The sequence below is a fragment of the Engraulis encrasicolus genome, chromosome 21 (genome assembly GCF_034702125.1).
Source record: "Engraulis encrasicolus isolate BLACKSEA-1 chromosome 21, IST_EnEncr_1.0, whole genome shotgun sequence".
Taxonomy (NCBI): Eukaryota; Metazoa; Chordata; class Actinopteri; order Clupeiformes; family Engraulidae; genus Engraulis; species Engraulis encrasicolus.
In genome coordinates this window covers 22,793,948-22,814,773 of record NC_085877.1, presented here as the reverse complement: position 1 = coordinate 22,814,773, position 20,826 = coordinate 22,793,948, and the positions used below count along the sequence as shown (strand labels likewise).

General features: G+C 44.1%; 1 protein-coding gene across 8 annotated transcripts in view; it reads right to left on the bottom strand.

Moving 5' to 3' along the window:
- Positions 1–383: 383 nt before the first annotated feature.
- Positions 384–20,826, bottom strand: part of arhgef11 (Rho guanine nucleotide exchange factor (GEF) 11) — a 63,207-nt gene continuing 42,764 nt past the window's right edge. For 5 of the 8 annotated variants that reach the window (XM_063186379.1, XM_063186382.1, XM_063186381.1 and 2 more), the window contains 16 exons: positions 18,747–18,887; positions 18,449–18,525; positions 17,177–17,302; positions 16,596–16,713; positions 16,209–16,387; positions 15,468–15,543; positions 14,838–15,020; positions 14,545–14,626; positions 14,366–14,446; positions 13,401–13,441; positions 12,580–12,732; positions 9,605–9,835; positions 7,957–8,040; positions 6,449–6,879; positions 5,559–5,703; positions 384–4,214 (listed from right to left, as the gene is read on the bottom strand). In XM_063186379.1, coding sequence (XP_063042449.1) covers positions 4,156–4,214; positions 5,559–5,703; positions 6,449–6,879; positions 7,957–8,040; positions 9,605–9,835; positions 12,580–12,732; positions 13,401–13,441; positions 14,366–14,446; positions 14,545–14,626; positions 14,838–15,020; positions 15,468–15,543; positions 16,209–16,387; positions 16,596–16,713; positions 17,177–17,302; positions 18,449–18,525; positions 18,747–18,887 — 2,207 coding nt within the window. In that variant the 3' untranslated portion in view covers positions 384–4,155. Of the gene's footprint in view, positions 4,215–5,558; positions 5,704–6,448; positions 6,880–7,956; positions 8,510–9,604; positions 9,836–12,579; positions 12,733–13,400; positions 13,442–14,365; positions 14,447–14,544; positions 14,627–14,837; positions 15,021–15,467; positions 15,544–16,208; positions 16,388–16,595; positions 16,714–17,176; positions 17,303–18,448; positions 18,526–18,746; positions 18,888–20,826 lie in introns of those variants that run through there. The other 3 variants (XM_063186384.1, XM_063186386.1, XM_063186385.1) reach the window with 3 other exon arrangements.

Genomic DNA, 20,826 nt, shown 5'->3' with positions numbered 1-20,826 from the left:
ATTTCAATTCTGTGATGGTTCAAGTCTTAACTGCCTTTCATGGAAACAAAGTTAATATTTAAAACAATGAACTGCTTTTTGTATCCCCTGTAATGTGATTGATTACAGGGAATACTTTTCTAAAAACATGTCACACGTTTTCGCTGGTACCTGACACAGAATTAAAACAAAGGTGATCCGCACACTGAAGAGCCAACATTATATTTTATCCAATGATGTTTAGAGTCCTAACTGCCCTTCATGTAAATTAAACAAATACAAAATGTTTAAAATAATTAACTTGTCTTCTATCCTGCATCCGGATGTGCCCTTTTGGGTGCATGTGAATACGGTATGCATACTTGACTTAAGTAAAAACACAACACACAGTGTTTTTTTGCTGAAATGTTTTTTTTTTTCATCCTTTTTAATGTCACAAAACAAATGAGTCCTTAACACAAGTTCATTTTTCCTTCTGTGCGGCTAAACAACAACCTCACCAATTTTTTTTCTTAAAAACAGGGGAGGGGGAAAATAATTTACACATCTTTTTTGTCATCTTTATTCATATCTACAAAAATAAAATTGAAAAAAGGACTAAAACTTTACAGAAAATGAACATATATAAAACAAGTGTGTGATTCTCTATATTACATGAGTGAGCAAAGTTTAAAATAATAATAATAATATAATAATAAATCATAATAAGTAATAAAGATGTGTAAGATTACAGTAGTTTGCACCAAAGTCAAGATTCACATGTGCAGCTTATATATATTTTTATATATTTAAAAATGGAGGTGAGAAACACAATGTGAGAGAAACGACAGAAAGGAAAGATAACAGACTGATGGGTGAAAAAAGCAGTGGAGACTAATTGAAGAAAAAGAAGAAAAACAAATGTAGAAAAAAAACTATAGGAAAGAAGAACTAAAACTTGGTATTGTAAGAGAAGGTGGGTTTTAAAAACGTATAGGAGGCGAACAAAATTTAAAAAAAAGAGAGAAAAAATGAACACAGGACTGTACAGTTTCTCAGCCTGAGATGTGCATTAGTGATCCCAATCAGACAAGTCCTCTTTTCTCTCGTCCGATGTGGAGTCTGGTCAGTTCTAGTCATAACCTCGCCCCCATAAGCTATCCTCTCTCCCCCCTTAAACCACGTTTTCCTCACACACCCCTTATTCAACTCAATGTCTTCTTCAGTTTTCTCGTTGTAATAGCTTTATATACTAAAGGTTAAATATGCGTGGTAGGTAGAAGACGGAAAGACGAAAAAGAGGACATTTCAATTGTCACATCTTCATGGAAACTACAGTTATGCTACAGCCATGTCTGTATTGTTTTGTCCCTTCATGTAATACTGCACTCCGCCCACCCCCCATTCCCCTTTAACACCATCCCTGACCCACTCAGCTAGTCTCGGACTAACGCCTGAATGGGTCTGGGGGGGTGCTTGAGGCGTGAAAGGGTAGCAGAAGGTCACGATTGGGGTGAGAGAGGGGGGTTGCTTAGTGTTTAGGGAGGGTGGGGGTCAGTTTTCACAGTATGTACACAGTGAGAATAAGAGTTTGTTACAATGTGAAACGGGGGGAGGGGATTGCAAGTGTAAGATGACTAGGTGATGCATTTCTTTTTTTAGTCATTGTCACTTTTTTTTTGCTCTTGACATCAGACGAACAAAACAGAGTTCATAAATAGTGTTCGATCTTGTCTCTTGAGTAACGTTACAAAAGTTCTCCTTCTTTAGTGTGAATGTGGAATGCGACCTCCGGTGGCGTGTCGGTACAGTAGAGAGCGTTGCAGTAGTGTTGGAAATGATGTGAAGATCATTACATGACCAGATGAGATGCTCAGTCTTTTAGCAGCTGTGTGCGTGTGTGTGATTCTGTGTCTGTGTGTATGTGTGTGTGCGTTAGCGACAAGACAGGGGACTGTAGTGATGTTCCTTCAGAAAAAAATATCTAAAATTAACATATTATCTTCATTTGTTATGTTCGTTTTCCCTCGTTCCTCAAATGTGGACACGAAAAGGAAAAACAAAAAAAAGTGTATTTACATATAGCATGATGTGGTGATGACAGTGGCTAACGCAAACGCACCGTTATAGTCCTTTACAGATCCCCTGCCCAGAGACAAGGGAGACCCCGTGCAATGACAAAAAAGAAGGAGAATAAAAGAACCTGATCACACAAAAAAAAAAAAATCAACTCCTTCAGAGAGTTCCTTTGAGCCTCAGTAGCAGGGCACGTACACTAAAGGCAACCAGTGATGGAGGCCACCGCCATGCTGGCACAAGTAGGCCATGTTAGCTCAAGGGTTCAAGTCATTGTAATTCCTCACATGCTCTCCTGTGGCTTATGGTCTCATTATGTAAGGCTGGACGTTATCGATGATCAAAGTTTTATTCAAAGCATAATTCAGACATCATTATCTCATTTGCATTCGGGGTTGATGGATATGGAACCCCCTCCCCCTGACGAGGTTGTCAGTGAGGGACCTTAATCGTTTTCTCCACGGGAAGGCAGGGTGACACTGAGGCAAGAGGTGACAAGAAAACAGGTAAGGATGTGAGGAACTATAATGACTTGTACCCCATGTTGCCTCAAGTCAGCTATTTTGGTTCAAGTCTTAGGTACGCTGTGTAGTGGGTGCATCACAGTGGTGCATCACAATCACATAGATATGAACACAAGATGTCGCGTTGACCACTCATTTGTATCGGAACGAATGGCTCAAGTCAGACGGCCATGTTTAGCCAGTTTAACACAGCCATCAATGGGTGACACTGCGATTCCCACACTATCCTGTAGGTGGCGGTAACACAATAACTATGAAAAACATAGTATACTGGCCCAAAATGGCGCCGCTCAGTGTTGGGCCGTGCCAAAAGGCTCAACACGGCATCAGGCTTTCATATCAATGCATCACAGTGGTTGGTGAGCAGACGAGACATGCCAGACATGCAAGTCAACTGGGGACTCTTCTATCCCTGTCCAGTTCTCTCTCTGCTACATCGTGAAGCTTTTGCATGCTGTTCTGATGTGTCGTGAGTAAAGTGCTGGGGTGGGGGCTGTGAGTGAGTGAGTGAGTGAGTGAACAAATATGTTGGTGATGGTATTTGTGCATGTCGTGTAAGGATTTGAAGTCAGTTTATCAGTCTGCTTATCTAAAAAAAAAAAAACCCAAAAAACCCGTCCTCATTCAAACTCTCTCTATACAGAAGGTGCTCTCTCTCTCTCTCCGCTATCTTTCTTTCAAGCATTCTTCCTCCTTTGCTTCTTGCCTTTTTTCCTTCTTGGACACATCTTCAACACTTTTCATATACCACAGTTACTTCTCTTCCCGTCATCCTTCATCATTTCTTGCCTTCCAAAATGTTCAGTCTTCATTCATGTAATCTCTTCACGTTTCTCTCCGCCCAAACTTTACACTTCTCCCATGATTCTGTGCGTCCACTCCAATCTTCTCATCCTTCCTCTGCTCGATGAGTCAGTGTGAGTGACACGGGGACTGAACAACACAAGTTTAGGGTCAGGATACTGCTTCCTGGTGCAAGGCATGCTGGGTACAAAAAGGGGGCGTTTCTTCTGGGTTGGGATTACAAGGGTTAGGATTCCAGTTCCACAGTCTGTGCGTGTTTTATAAGTGTTAGTCTGTGCACTTGTGTATGTACTTGCGTGTGTGCGTGTGTGTGTGTGTGTGTGTCTGTGTGTGTGTCTGTGTGTGTGTCTCTGTGTGTGTCTCTGTGTGTGTCTCTGTGTGTGTCTCTGTGTGTGTCTCTGTGTGTGTCTCTGTGTGTGTCTCTGTGTGTGTCTCTGTGTGTGTCTCTGTGTGTGTCTCTGTGTGTGTCTCTGTGTGTGTCTGTGTGTGTGTCTGTGTGTGTGTCTGTGTGTGTGTCTGTGTGTGTGTCTGTGTGTGTGTCTGTGTGTGTGTGTGTGCATCCGTGCAAGAGTTCGCATTTGTGTGTGTGTGTGTGCATGTGTGTGTGTGTGTGTGTGTGTGTGTGTGTGTGTTAATTCGAGTGTTGACATTTGTGTGTCTCAACGCAAGTATCAGTGTGTGTGTGTTGCTCTGTGTCCATCTGTGTGTGTGTGTGTGTGTGTGTGTGTGTGTGTGTGTGTGTGTGTGTGTGTGCGCGTGTGTGCAAAGCTCATTGTGGCAGTCCAGTGTGGTGTCAGAACCCTGTGGACTGGATCTCAGGCGGCCTGGGTTCACTGGGGCCTCCCTCTTTTCCTGCAAGCAGATAGACAAGAGAGCGAAAAGAGAGAAGAGAGAGAAAAGAGGAGGAGGGAAAAGAGAAAACGAAGAGACATTTGTTCAAAGAGACAGAATGTAACAGCCCATTCATCCATTACGCTCCTCTGAACGAATGCTAATAAGCGGCCGGAACAAGTCACCAAAAGAAAACGACAGATAAAGAAAATCAATCAGCTATATACTGTTGTAGAGATGAACAAAAAAGTCTGTAAACTAGGGCTGCACATAATATTGAAAATGTATCGATATCGCGATATCAAGAGTGGAAAAATGCGTATTGCGAGAATAAATTAATTATCGCTAACAAGAAAAACATTTCTGTGTAGTCAAATCACTAGCTAAATATCAACAAATGCGCAAGAAGCCCACCATGACCAAAGCCACAACCTCCACAAAGGCCGACAAATTAATGACGAGAAAAAAACTTGGCTATATTTGTAAATATTGTTTAAATAATCGCTATCTAGATATTGTATGCTGTTATCGAGTATCGATTTTTTTTCTGATATCGTGCAGCCCTAATGTCAACCTGTGAATGTACGATACAGTGTATCTGTGGAATTTTTGAGACATTCTGTACTGAGGTCATCAAGCTCTTTCAAATCCCATTACTTTTTCAGTGAGCAGATTTACCCAAAATCCTTTTGCACTGCCTGATGTCAGCTCAACTGAACTGCCACTAGAATCAATAATCAAGTTTCTCTGCAGTTACTGTATGCTATTATCTGACTTTCTACCTCTGCTGGTTTATGTAAGAGAATTAGCAAATATATATTTGCTATAAAAAAAAAAATCGTGACACTGAAGAAGGCTCTGTGCAGCCGAAACGTCTGTCATGTCAGTCCCTGCAATGTTAAAATAAAAAGAAAACATCAAGAAAGAAGAAAAATTGATTGCGATCCATTTCCTACTACTAGCAAATATATATTTGCAATAAAAATATAATTTGCTATATACTTCTATTACATTTTGTATAACTGAACATCTTGTGGTTCTGCCTGACCCACTTATACTGTTTTCAAGCCGATAAGAACGGTGCTGTACCCATTCCCCCTCACCAGTTAAGTTCGGAATTAAAGTTCTTAACTGCAAACCACCTGCGTCCATACTGGGCGTTCATAACTCTTCTGTATGTGACCATGTGTAACTCGGATGACCCTGCTGACATCCACATTGTCATCACGGTTCACAGAGTATTTTTTCACATCGCAAACCAACTTTTCGGTTCCCAAAGACTCGCCAACCAGTTTGATATTATGTGCGAGAATGGCTACCTGTACGGTTCTCTGTTGGCCTGAACACTATTCGGCTTGCACTCACCGTCCCCTGCAGTACCTCCTCTGTCCAGAGAGGGCGTCCGGACCACGGTGGGCGTGCTCTGTCTGATGACCTCATCCAAGACCTGTTCGTCCGTGGAGGACCTGTGGAGCGTCTTCAGGAGCTGCGTGTGAGCCGACTCGATTTCCTGAGAAAAACAAATGAATACGCAAGCAAGCAAACAAACAAACGTTAGTGGTTTGGAATGTGAGATTTGAAGGTGCAAGTGTGTATAGTATTACAAATTAACTGAATTGAATTAACTTGCACATCATTTTGGCTACAGATGGGAAATGTAGAATGAGAGAGATGGGAAAAATACTGACAACAAAACTGTGGCTAGTAGAAAGCCTGAATGGCTAGTGACTCTGGAAAACCACTATGGCCGGCGAGCAAAAAGTAGCAAAAGTGTATGCCAAGCCCTCATGTGCAAGTGTGTGTGTATGTGAGTATGTTGATGTGTAATTTTGTGACCCTTAGCTTGTGCAGTATGCTAAACAGCTCTTGGTGTGAGTGAGTGAGTGAGTGAGTGAGTGAGTGAGTGAGTGAGTGAGTGAGTGAGTGAGTGAGTGAGTGAGTGAGTGAGTGTATCCAATTCTCTGACCCTTAGCTTGTGCAGTTTGCTAAACAGCTCTTGGTATGTGTGTGTGTGTGTGTGTGTGTGTGTGTGTGTGTGTGTGTGTGTGTGTGTGTGTGTGTGTGTGTGTGTGTGTGTGTGTGTGTTTATCCAATTCTACAACTGACCCAGTTTGCTAAACAGCTCTTGGTGTGTGTGTGTGTGTGTGTGTGTGTGTGTGTGTGTGTGTGTGTGTGTGTGTGTGTGTGTGTGTGTGTGTGTGTGTGTGTGTGTGTGTGTGTGTGTGTGTGTGTATGTGTCCAATTCTCCAACTGACCCTCAGCTTGTGCAGTTTGCTCATCAGCTCCTCGATGGTGTGGAAGATCTCGTCCACATTCTTCACCACGTGCCGCCGGGCAACTGTCACCACAGGCGACTGCCCACCGCCGCCATCAGCACCACTCGCCCTGTGCCCCTCCCCTCGACATGACGACGACGACGCCACGTCATCACCCTCTGGCTGTTCCTCATTGGTCAGTGGTAGCCCAGAAGCGGATGAAGTAGCATCGTTGTTGGTCAACGGGACACAATCGCCACCATTATCTTCGTTGTTGTTGTTGCCGGAACCTGCTACGGAGTTCCGCTGAGACGTCGAGATGGTCGGTTCCAGTAGCGGCGGGGGTTGAGCGATGATGTCGTCCGTGCTGCTCTCATCAGTCGCCCCTGACGACGAGGGCTCCTGAGGCATGACCAGGTAGAACAAGTTGCCTAGAGATGGCACGGCAACCAAGTTAGGGACCATGCACGGATAATGTTGTGCTGTTGCCTGTCAATATATTGCCTTATTTGTCAATGAGAAACATGCTTTGCTAGCTGAAGACCAAATTAAGTGAATTATGACTGTACACACAGAAAGATCATAATGGCCTGCCTAGACCAGATTACATGTATTATTTGATTTGATTTGATTTTTTTTGTGCCAAACTTCATAAAGTAAAGTTATACATAAACTTGTAAACTCTTAGCACTGCGATGGACCTAACCAGAATACAAACTATGTCAAGAAAAAAAAAACAAAGACACAGCAGAGTCCACATCACCCTAAACCACATGCTTTTGAATACACACATCCACACCAGTGCAGTGATTGTAATCAGAGGTATGTTTAGACTGTATCGAGACATCCACAGAATGGGGGGAGATGACACCTGCACTAGGTCATATGAGGGGAGCTGACACCTACACCAGTTCACTTGAGGGGGGGGGGGACACCTGCACTAATTCACAGAGCCAACAGACAGAGGAGCTTTACTAACCTTGACAACACATGGTACCTGATGAAATGGCTTTACATAATCTATCTACTAGCACAGTGGTTCCCAAACTTTTCTCCCTGTGCACCCCCTTGTGCATTTCAATGTGGTTCACGCACCCCCTGAGCAAATATTGTGGTGTGCTGATGGCCACTTAAGTATGGTTTCACTGCGCAAATCGTCACAAATTATGCAGTCATTTTGGGAATCCTCATTTCCAATAGAACTGATGTTTGTTCAAGCATACAATTCACCATACAATTAAAAACTACTTCATGTTAATTAATACTGTATAAAAACACACATATCAGCCATTGCACAATTCAGCTCGCGCACCCCCTTGTGGCAGGCCACGCACCCCAGTTTGGGAAACCCTGTACTAGCAAATGAATGCCTGAACTCTGACAGATCGGTAGTCCCATTTATTGGAAAAAGCAGGGGTGTAGTCTACTCATCCACACGCTCGAATAATATCTAGCTACGAGGGCATCGAGCTACTTTGAGTACATGATCAAGAGATCACAGTCCCCACCTCTCGACTCTGCCGATTGGCTGGAGTGGATGTTGACATCATCAGTGATGTCATCAGGAAGAGAAGGAGAGCCCGCAACCACAGCTGTGTTTCAGAAAGAGGAGGAGGGAGGGAGTGTGTGTCCGTAGAGGGGGCCGAGAGAGAGACAGAGAGAGAGAGAGCAAGAGAGAGACAGAGACAGAGACAGAGAGAGAGAGAGTATGTGTTCATGTGTGTGTTATCAAGCATGCATGCGTGTGTGTGTGAGAAAGAGAGGATTTGAGAAAGCGTGGGAGTATGAGGGCAGTGAGTAGTGCATGAGTGTGTGTGTGTGTGTGTGTGTGTGTGTGTGTGTGTGTGTGTGTAAAGGGGGGCAGCAGGATTTGTCAGTGCAAGGGGGGCACAGCACAAGTGCATGTGTATGTGTATGTACATTAGTGTGTGCATTTTTTAATGTTTGTATGTGTAAGTGTGTGTGTGTTCAGATGTTGCAAAAGAAGCAGTAAGAAAAAAGGAAAGTAACAAACGTAAAAAAAAGGATTACAATTTCACATCAGCTTTATCATAGCAAGCTCTGAGCACATGCATTGAGAGGGGAGGAGAGCGCAGGAGAGAGAGGGGAGGAAGGAGGGAGGGAGAGAGAAAGGAAAGGACGGATGGAGGGAAGAAGGGAGGGATAAAAAAAGACAAGATAGGAAAACATACAGGATTCAGAGACAGGAAAAGGCGGAGGTAGAGAAGATAAATAATTATCAGATGAAAAAGATTTGTTTTTCAGAATCACACACCAAGAAGAGTTTCCACAGCAACTGCACAACAAGTCATGTGATCTCAGGTATGGAACACTCAATGCTGAGTTCAGCCTTGAACATCATACGTTAAGAACAGGGTGCCTCCATCTTGGTATGCAAGTTCAGTATTTTTACTAAATATCCACAAAAATTTTGTATTACTGGCACCAACATCATCTTTTCGGAGATTGACTGTCATTCGGACAGAGTTACCAAAGACAATTGATAAGGAAGACACTGTTCTTATTGATTGATTGTTCCAGAATCAATAAGATGTGAGTTTCTAAACTGCCACGACCCTTTAGAAGACTGGCTGGGGTTCACTGGGGAAATCTTACAAAAAATAGTCACTGCTCATGCCCATTTAGGAGAGTGGAATTGATCCAACTTTGATGCATTGGCGACACATAGAATGCTTTATCTTGGTTACCATATTTGGAATCTTTAGTGTTACACCCTCTAAATGCCCCAAGATGGCGACAACCTGTACTGATGTATTCATTTTAATAGCAACACCTAGGGTACAGTCCATAATCCTAACTCCTGTCCTTGAACTGTGCTTGCGGCCTCGTGCTTCGCTGACGTCCAACTTCTGTGGAGAAAACAATTAAGCTTTTCCACAGTCAACCTAGCCACAACGACTTTTGGGGGACTTTTCCCCATTCAACATCCAATTGCAAATGAGAAAATGACCTTTGAATTGTGCTCTTGCGAGATATTGAATTAAAGATCTGTCATCAGTGACACCTTGCGACATCATCACGAGGCCACAAGCCCAAGGGATGTTGGGAGTTAGGATAACGGAAAGAGCCCCTAGTGTTCCATAGCTACAATGTGATCGGAGACACTTGAGACGAATACGGCTGTCTATCTCTTACCTTTCCGCATCACTTTCACACTGGGCGACTCCACCTCCGGGGGCGGAGCATCCACTTCCTCGGCTTCCCATTGGCTACTACTGCTTGCGGGCTCTGCATCTGGTTGGTCCGCAGGCTGTTTGTCTGGGAACGGGCTCCTGTCATTGGCCGTCTCGTTGGTGGGCGTGTCATCTGTGTCCTGACTCCAGCCGTCGTCCAGGTCTCTGAATATCAGCTGCCTCAGAGTCTCCACTGCAGATGAATGGAAGGAAGACGTCGAATGAAATGAAAGAGAAAACGAAAAAAAGAAACGTCAAAATAAAAGTTGGCGATATGTTTGCGAGTACAGCCATTCCTCCAGGTCATGGTCATTGACTTGGGACTGTACGTAATCTTTATCATAACACATGTACAGCAGTAAGCCTTGTGGAGAGACCGCGTTTAACCCTCTATGTTATTATTAACTCATTGGCTGCCTTCGACGTCGCTATGACGTCATTTCGAATAGTGACGCCCCCTGCCTTCGACGTCGTTCGCCGATAATTGCGTTTTTTTTACAGCCAGGCGTCGAGGACGGTCTGACCTATCTTCTGTATAAATTTCAAGCCTCTAGGCATTTTCTAACTGTTCCTGTAGGTGGCAGAAGTGTCCTTAGGAACAGTCAAGGCAGGGCTTTAGTTCAGAGCAAGATGAAATGTCAAGACAAAAAGACCCCTTTTTTACTATTATAATATAATCTAAAAAGTAGCATAGCAAAATCATTTTTGAAAGTAAAGCACCTGTGACAGTAGTCTACTTTCTTGCCCTCTGATTTTAACACAGGTAGGCTACTGATTTTAGTGTCAGAGCCTGTCCAAAAAAACCTTCCTCTCATGGCCAAAATACAACCCCCTGTTGCTATCTAGCTAGAAGGCATTGTAGCTAACTTGCCCAAAATACACCATGAGATGATCTGTGTGGCAACCTTTCATTTTGGATAATGTGATCAGCCTACACAACATCAGGATGATGCTTACAAAATATAATCTAACAGGAGAATGCACGGGACTAGTGGTGATGTGTCACCTCAGTTGGGAACTTGGGTATAAAGTTTGCTACGCTAGCTAGCTAGCACGAAATCGCTAACAACTTACAACTAAGCCTAAATAAAGGAGCCTTGGTAAGTCAACTATTTTTTACTCATTCTACAGTTATTTTTATGGATCTGTATAGTATGATCAGCTTACTGTATCATCAAAAAAGACAGGGGGGTTGCAGATTCTTGGAACAGAGTAGCCTTTGTGTCTGGTCAGATGCATTCAGCTCACATTAGAAAGCATTGCACTTAGCCTCAGACCAGCTAGCATTCACCACTCCAATCGGCTTGTGAAATGTTGGATATGTGATCAGTACTTTATCAAAAGAAAATTCATTGAACAATATATGACGAGATCACTATAGCAGAACCATGATGACAGTAATCATCGATCTGCAAATTGTCCGCTCTGCCAAAGAAGCTGCAGTAAGCTACGCTAAGCGGTGCTGACTGCCTACCTGCCTCCCTCCCCACAAGACACAACACGGTAGTATTTCTGGAGGAAATAAACCAGCTGTGATTCGTTCTCCAACGAGGGGAGAGAGAGGGCACAATCAGAGGGAGAGGGAGAGGGAGGGAGTTACTGGAGTTAGGGGCACCTGCTGTCATGATCCATGCTGTGCGCCAGCAACTAAACCAAAACACCCTTGTTTTCGAGTCCACCCCCGTTATATTTCAGTATATTAGGTTGAAAAGGTCATACAAACGATCTTTTTGTTCAGGCTACAGATGACAGAAGACTCTGTAATAGCAGCTGATAGGTTTGGAGTTGTTAGGACGATGCCATTACGGGCAAAAACGTTTGCAGTTATAGTTCTACTTCAAATGGCGTTTTCTCAGCTTTTTGGCTAGAAAGCAGCATTTTGGCGAATTCCACTTAATTTCAACAGATGATTATGAAAGAACGGAAAGGGGTAGAGAGACACCGTTTTTTTCTGATGACAGATGAGCGTCTAATCTGTGTTTTGATAGGTATGGTGTTGACATAGACACAGAACTCAATTTTCTGTGAGCCTCCAAAAAACGCCCAAAATGCTGAAAAATCTCTGGCACTCCGAGGTACTCTTTCATGAAAATGGCTGGCAGCCAATGAGTTAATGCCTGTTACTTGAAAGCTGCCAAGTTGTAGGAAATTTAAAAAGAAAGAAGTCCAAAAAAGACCAAAAAAGAGGTCCAGTCATCCATCAAATCTCTCCTTTCACAACAGAGGGAGAAAATAAATCTATTAGCAGTGACAAATGCAACATTTCCATCATTGTCATGCAAACATGATTTGCAATCCAAGTCCGTATTTTGTCATATCCAAGCCTCCCACGAATTTCCATAGAGCCTTGCTAGTGGACCATGCGCGTATCATATTCAGTCATTACTAACTAGCCTAGACACGATTAACGATGCTGAAGCATTCTTACAGATATGAATTTTTAACGACATTGATGGCATAATGTTCTCCACCTCCCCTCTTGACCTCATACCCTTTCTTCATTGTCCTCCGTTCCGTTTCACTTTCGTTTCGCTCTCCCATCACTCTCAACTGACTGTCATGGTTGGTCGGTGTGTCCATTTCTCTCTCTCTCTTTCCCCCCACCCCCCATCTCTCAACCCATCATTCATTATTGTGAATCCTGATATCCTTCCGCTCTGCTCTTTGCTGTTGGTTGTGGTGCTTATTTGCATCACTTGCTTAGTTTCTTTTCTGCGACTCCCTAGTCATTAATTAATTAATTAATTAATTAATTAATTACAATTAATTAATTACAATTAATTAATTAATTAATTCATTCATTCATTCATTCATTCATTCATTCTCTCTCTGCCTCTCACTCTGAGTTGTGAAGTGTTGCATTTGCTATCCCTTCTCTCTGCTCTGAACATTGATGCACCAGCAGAATGAGAAAATCTCCCTCTCTTTCTCTCTCACCATCGTGAAGCGCTGCGTCCGCTATCCCTCCTCTCTGCTCCGAGCTGAGGAAGGCTGCCGCGGGGTCGGCTGGGGTGGTGGGGGTCAGCACACTGTCCTCGTCACTGGGGGAGTCTTGCTCCAGGGACGCCGAGTTCTTGCTTAATGACACTTCTGCAAAGCAAGCCATTAATCATATCTTTAACACCATAACAACCATACATCATTAACCTGAACTGGTGAATTTCATCCAAAGTAAGTCAGAGTTATTTATGAACAGGGTATGGGACAAAATCTCCGCAGCAATGTTTTGGGCGTCTCATTCAAGGGTTACACTTCAGCCATGAATATTGTGTCTGTGTGTGTGTCTGTGGAGGGTATGGCTGTATTTTTTAGCATTGGTAACACTATCAGAAAAGAGAAACCTTCAACACTGTTCCACAGCATGATAGCAATACAGCAAAATAAGATTATTTGATCCTTCTGTTTGCTGTGGGGTGGCGTGGGGTGGGAGTAACATTGTGACGTCACAAGAGGAGATTTCCTGTCACGGGACAGCGCGACATCTCACTTGGTTGGTAGATAGATGGGGCCAGTGGGGGAATACACACACAGACACAGACACAGACACAGACACAGACACGCACACGCACACGCACACGCACAATGTCCTTGCCACTGAAGGTACGACAGGGCACCAAGATGGCAGTATCAGTATCTGATGACACACAGACACAGCCACGCACGCACAGACAGACAGACAGACAGACAGACAGACAGACAGACAGACAGACAGACAGACAGACAGACAGACAGACAGAAACGATGGCTTCATATCTCACCTGGCTGGAAGACTGGGCCACCAGGTGAATCCAGGTTGGATCTGTAGGGAACACAACCGTAACACAGGGGGTGTTGAAGTCACATAAATTGTTTTTTTTTTCACCTTAAAATACATTCCCAAAATTAGTCCAGTGGCTCCACAAATTGATTCCGTGGTCCGTGAACTTGCACTAGGGTGAAAGGCACTAGTGTGTGTGTGTGTGTGTGTGTGTGTGTGTGTGTGTGTGTGTGTGTGTGTGTGTGTGTGTGTGTGTGTGTGTGTGTGTGTGGAGGAAGGGCATTGCAGTGTGTGTGTGGGCAAGTGTGAATGTCACCAAAGTGTCAGACAAACAAACACTAGTGCCGCCACCCCTAAACACACATTAGGTGTGACATCACAAACAACACAGGAACAAAAGAATCAACGGGGACAAGTAGTGGAAAAATGCCACCAGGACATTCCGACATCCCAATAAAACTCATTGAGTTACCCGTTGTCTGGGAAGTCCGAGTGTGTTTCCCTGAAAATAACTAACCTTGTGCATTGTGTTTTTCGATGTCAAAGCACGATTCTATTAGTTCACGATTGTGTATGTTTACTGTGCTATAATCTCCCAGTCAAGACAATCAGCACATCAGCTGTGGGAACTTGCGGTCTATGGATGTTTCCATGCCAACAAATTAGCATGCCTTTGCTTATAATCAGTGCACGAGTGTGTGTGTGAGTGTGTGTGTGTGTGTGTGTGTGTGTGTGTGTGTGTGTGTGTGTGTGTGTGTGTGTGTGTGTGTGTGTGTGTGTGTGTGTGTGTGTGTGTGTGTGTGTGTGTGTGTGTGTGTGTGTGTGTGTGTGTGTGGTTGTAGGTGTGCGTTTTTCAAATTGTGCGAAATACAGCAGGTTGTATAATGACAAGAAAACGCATTCTTTCCTGTTCATGAAAGGAAAAAAAGTTTTTTTTTCTTCCGGTGTTGTGCATTTGTGACTCACGTGGTTTGTGGGGATCCTTGTTTGGTCGAGCCCGCATTTTCTGTAGCCAGCAAAATGGTCTTCTCCAACAAGTCCTTCCACCTGTGGGGCAAAACACATTAGGACCCAAACTATTGGTCAAACCTGCTATCAATCATCCTCCTCAACAAATCTGTGATCAGACTGATGCTACCACTTACGTGTTCTTTTCAGAGGAAGTCCCAGCCACCAGCTCGTAGATCTGCCGCTCCGAAGTGCTGATCACATACAGGGCCTTGTTGTCTGGAGGAGGAGCAGAGGTGCCAATCAAACACACGTTAGCCAATCACAATGAAGAATTACATTTCCAAAGGTTGTAAGTGCACCAATACCTCTTTCCGCAAGTCTCTTAAAAAATAATAATTTTGCTATGAATTTATTACTTCATTTTGTTATAAGTGTTGTTTAACATCAGCAGAACATCACAACACCTCTTTCTTCAACCCCCTCCTACCTGTGGCCACGGATCTGACGAGCAGTGAGTCGAGGCGTACGATGGGACAGAAGGGCGTTTTGGCGTCGCCGCTGCCGCCCCCTCCCCCACCCTGCCATCGAGAGGGGCAGCGCAGCACCAACTTGTCGTCTGGACCCTTCTGTAGCAGCACCAACAGGTCACACAGCAGCAACGCATGCACCTCTGAGGATGGACAGACGCACATACGCACACACACACACACACACACACACACACACACACACACACACACACACACACACACACACACACACACACACACACACACACACACACACACACACACACACACACACGCACACACACACACACACACACACACACACACATCAGGAACCTTCTGTAGCAGGACCAACAGATCACTCAACAGCAACGCATGCACCTCTGAGGATGGGCACATACAAAAAGAACAGTTAAGTTCATGAGCACATCAATATCAAAAACAAAGACACATAAAAGGCATACTTACAACATAATACATTAAGCACACACCTTCAAGTACAAACGCACGCGCGCACGTGCACACGCACACACACACTACCAGAAGTAGCCACACAACATCGAGGCATGCACCCATGTACCCATGTACCAGTGCACACACACACTCACCTAGTGCTTTATCTTTGCTGACTTTCCAGGTGAGAGGACCCTCGTGGATCATCCTCTTGGTGGTCAGGTCTAGATTCTAGAGAGACGGAGATGCAAGGTGCATTACAACTAGATTAGTTGAAGCAACGCAAATGTAAACACTGCAAAAATCTAACCGCTACCAAAGGAGTGGCCAACATGGCGTAAAAGTTGATTGTATTCAAACTAAAAACATGGACCAAACAGAAAACTACATTGAAAACAAAACATAGGTATCGGCTGGAGAGTGTAAACAATAATAAAACAATGATTTTGTCAACTTTGATCAAGTTTTGCACAGTATGCAAGAATAAATGCAGTTAATTTTCCAGACCACAGTACAGTCCCTCATTATTATATTTTGTCATATCTGGAAATGCGTAAATAAACTAAACTTGAACTTCAGAACATCTGGGTTGCAACTCTTCTCTTGTAGATAAACACACACGTGTACACACACACCATCTCTCTCTCTCTCTCTCTCTCTTCTCTCCTCTCTCTCTCTCTCTCTCTCTCTCTCTCTCTCTCTCTCTCTCTCTCTCTCTCTCTCTCTCTCTCTCTCTCTCTCTCTCTCTCTCTCTCTCTCTCTCTCTCTCTCTCTCTCTCTCTCTCTCTCTCTCACTCTCTCTCTCTCACGCTCTCTCTCTCACGCTCTCTCTCTCACGCTCTCTCTCTCACGCTCTCTCTCTCGCGCTCTCTCTCTCTCTCTGTCATACACAGTACCTTAAACTGTGCTGCGGCGGTGTTTGGGTGTCTCTCCAGTTGTGAGATGTCCAGTCTGCGTTGGTATTGGCTCAGCCTCTGCCGGTGTTCCGTCTCCCGCACGTACTCGTTCACCGTCTGCAGTATCCCGCGGCAACGGGCCTGTGCTCGATGGAGGGGGTGCATGTCCGCTGAGTCACCTGTGAATGAGTGAGAGGGGAGATCAGAGAGTAAGACTTTGTGTTTGAGTGTGTGTGTGTTTGTGTGTGTGTGTGTGTGTGTGTGTGTGTGTGTGTGTGTGTGTGTGTGTGTGTGTGTGTGTGTGTGTGTGTGTGTGTGTGTGTGTGTGCGTGTGTGTGTGTGTGTGTGTGTGTGTGTGTGTGTGTGTGTGTGTGTGTGTGTCTGTACCCTCTGTGTGTTTGATGATGTTGTCAAGTAGCAACGGGTATTTTGTGAGTCTCTGCATCTCTGACACCAGCAGATCCTTCAGCTGTAGTCGTCGACAGTGGGGACTGGCCTCACACTCCTGCAATCAGCCAATAAAAAGACAGGTTATTAGACTAGTTAACCAATCAGAACTAATAGTCAACCGCCTGTAATGGGGACTGGCCTCACACTCTGGAAATCAGCCAATCACAGCTTGGATTGCTAGACCAGTCAACAAATCAGACCAAACAAGAAGCTGCCTACGTAGAGGAATGGCCTTGCACTCCCGGAATTGTAAGAGGTTATTAGGTCAACTAAACAGGTCTAACGGTCAACAGTAACACATCACTATACAGTACTATCGAACATTGAAATCATACATTATTTATTATATATCAAACTGTATACACCCAGATATATCAGGTATTTAGTGTGTGTGTGTGTGTGTGTGTGTGTGTGTGTGTGTGTGTGTGTGTGTGTGTGTGTGTGTGTGTGTGTGTGTGTGTGTGTGTGTGTGTGTGTGTGTGTGTGTGTGTGTGTGTGTGTGTGCGCGCGCGCGTTACCTGTATGATGTGTGCGAAGCGGGGGTCTTTGCGCTGCTTGCTCTTGATGAGGTCCAGAGCCTGACTCTGCTGACTGCACAAGTGAGCAACACGCTCCTGAAACTCCTCTCCTGCCGAACCCTCAAACTAGAGAGAGAGAGAGAGAGAGAGAGAGAGAGAGAGAGAGAGAGAGAGAGAGAGAGAGAGAGAGAGAGAGAGAGAGAGAGAGAAGGGGAGAAACACAGAGGGAGAACAAGAGATCGACAGACAGAGAGAGAAGAAAAGAGTGATAGAAGGAGGGGAAGAAAAGAGAAAAAGAGAGAAAGAGAAAAAGAGACAGATAGGCAAACAGAAGCAGAAGAAAGAGAGACAAATTTGTTAGTCATGTCAGTTAGTCAATTTGATGAAAGGCAGTATTCGAAGCACGTTTTGCCACCCACCAATACCTGAATGGACATTCTGTATTGACTGAAAGAGAAAAAGCAAAAGAGATTTTTTAAAAAGAAGTAGAAAAGGGGTTTGAATGTGTTGGAGGTTAAAGAGAGAAGCGGAGGAGAGAAGGAGAGGAGGAGAGAACGAGAAGATGAGCAGTAGAGGAGAGAAAGAGAGGGGAAGAATAGGAAGAGAGAAGAAAAATATATAAGAGAAGGAAGGATACAAAAGAGAAAGGAGAGGAGGAGAGAAGAAATGGAAAGAATATGTTTCAGCAGCTGTGGCCTAGTGATTAAGGAGACGGGCTTTAGATCAGAGGGCTGCAGGGTCAAATCCCACCCTTCCACTCTCCATCTTACTCCATGGCTAAGGTGCCCTCGAGCAAGGGAACTAAGGCCGGCCGCACACTGGCTCCGACAGCACTGCGGCACACTTTTGCTTCCGACAGAATTCGGACCCCCAAACCCAATTTCACACGAACATTGCATTGATAGTCAATGGGCGGCGCAGACAAAATAGAACTCGTCTCTAATTGCTATCTGACATCGGCCAATGTCCACGGACATCGGCGCCAGTGTGCGAGGTTCGATTGAAAACAATGGAATCGAATTTTAGCTGAGCAGTGCTCAGCACTTTGTCGGAGCCGGTGTGCGGAAGCCCTAACTCCACACTGCTCCAAGGACTGTAACTAATACCCAGTAATGATAATAGCTGTAAGTCGCTTTGGATAAAAGTATCAGCAAAGTGTAATGTAATGATGACAGAAGAAAGTGAATGAAGAGAGAAAAATAGAAAGGAGAGGAGAAAAGACATAGAATGAACAGAGGATGAGAAGGAGAAATGTAAACTAGAAGACCATACCCTTGCCAGCATGACGTCCCCTATGCTGTGCACGATGGTGCTCTCCCTCAGCCGCCTCAGAGATTCACACAGACCAGCTGCAGAAAACACACAGCAACATTAACAAAACAAATAACAAATAACATTTGGAGAAGGATGTTGTACCTGACCTCATGCATGATTTCATATATCCACACAATACACAAACATACTCACCTCACACACTCGTAATCACAATCGAATTTGTAATTTGAGAGACTGCAAATTATTGACATAATTCTGTTACACATGACACAAACACATATACACACACACTTACAGTGCAGCTCGTAGACATGTCGCAGGTTGGGGAAGATGCAGTCCAACTCCTCCATGGTGAGCACAGAGCGCATGCGCTGGTAAAACACCTGGTCCAGCACTCGCAGAGTACGCAGGTGAGACACCTCCGTTAAGAAGAGCTCTGGAGAGGAGGCGGAGAGAAGAGGAGAGAAGAGAAGGAGAAAGGAGTAAAGACGAGAGAGGAGGATTAGAGCAGAGAGGAGGAGAGTAGAGTAAAGAGAAGAGGGGGAAAGAAAGACACATTAACAATATTCATTTTACTTGTACCATATATGTTTGAGCTTCATTTTTGGAAATAAATGTCTTTCTAAAAAACAGTTTGAAGTATCTAAAACACAACAAACAACAGGTGGTGTTGAGGAAATGCCATAACTCATTACAAATGTATTAATATAAATATCTACACACGTGAAAATGATGGTGGCAATTGTCAGACAGACCAAAAATTGTTACAAAAAAATAGGGCTGAATACAAAGACTGCGAGAGTGACAGAGGATAAAAAATTGGCAACAGTGAATTTAATTACTGAGACTTTGAAAAAGATGATTGAGTTAAATAACAGAGGGTAAACCAAGAAACAATTTGAAAAAGATCCAACAAAGAGATACTGTACAGCGCAGACTCATCTCAACAGTAAAAGACAGTTATGATTTGTAATACAATCGTGTGGAGAAATGTGATGTTGAATAGCTCTGACCTATGATACCTGGTAAGAGAACAGGACACCTACCACTAGAGCACAGCACAGCGCTGCACTGAGTTTCACTGGGTACACAACACGGACAAATATAACCAGGGGTCCGTTTCTCGATTCTTGTCGTTGCTGACCGTCTTAAGACCGTCTTAAGACCGTCTTAAGACCGTCTTAAGACCGTCTTACCGTTACCTTGGATTTAGTGGTGAGCGTCGCTGTCGAGAGAGAGTTGAGTCGCTCTTACGAAGGACTTTTCTAACGATGATAGCAAAGACGCTTTCGAGAAACGGACCCCAGGCCCACAAACGCATAGCTTAGCCATACCAGCGAGCCAGCCACAGACACACACACAAACACACACAAGGTCTGTCTGACCGTCTGGATGGCTGAAGGGCCATCTTTCAACACGTCAGCAGTACCCCCTGTCTGTCTGTTTGAAATATAGCTTTCAGCACCCTACACACTCCACGCATACCGCATTTAGCACCACTGTCCCTCTGTTGACATGATCTACGGCCAAACAACATGCCGCGCCAGCTAGTTTTATGGCATGTTAAGTTTAAACACTGAAGAGGGTGGACATGGGTCAAGTAAACCTCCAAAGTTGTAAAACGCTACACTAAACTACACTTAAAAAAAGCTACACTTTACAAACAGGACTGTCTTTGGTCGTATATTTGTGTATTAAATTCCAATTCTCACACAATTGTACAAGGTTGCTTAACTGGACACTTCAATTCAGTCTTAGAATGGCATTTACCTGCCTCTCCCTATCGGTCTAGATTTTCTTAAGATCAAGTGTAAATACCATGGTTACCAAGTCATGAGAAATGCCAAGAGAAATACCAGTCATGGAGAAAGCAAGTCATGAAAATTGCAAAATAAAGAATGTCTTTATTATAGTGATGTTTTTTATGTTTTTTTATTTTTTTAAACAGGGTCATTCTCTGCGAAATCAGACACTTAACTGTTCATAATGAAGCCAATTGGAGCCAATTTGGATTGGAGCCAATTTTGGTCCCCTGGAGGAAATTCTTTCTCTGCATTTATCCCATTTGGACTAGTGAATCACATTGAAGTACACACACTAGTCCGTAGCAGTGGGCTGCAGTTAGGTGCCTTGCTCAAGGGCACTTCAGCCGTGGTCCGGTCGGGCATTGAACCGGGAACCCTTGCCAACCCAGTGTTCTAACCACTGAGCCACGACTGCCCCCAACAACATGGTTGTATACCAAGCAGTTTATGTATTATTTGTAGAGCCAGGAAATACCTTTCAAACAATGGCAAAACCATTTCTTTGTGACCTAAATTGGTTGTGAAAATTGAGGATGAATGCATGTTGTACCATCCATCTAATTCAGTCTT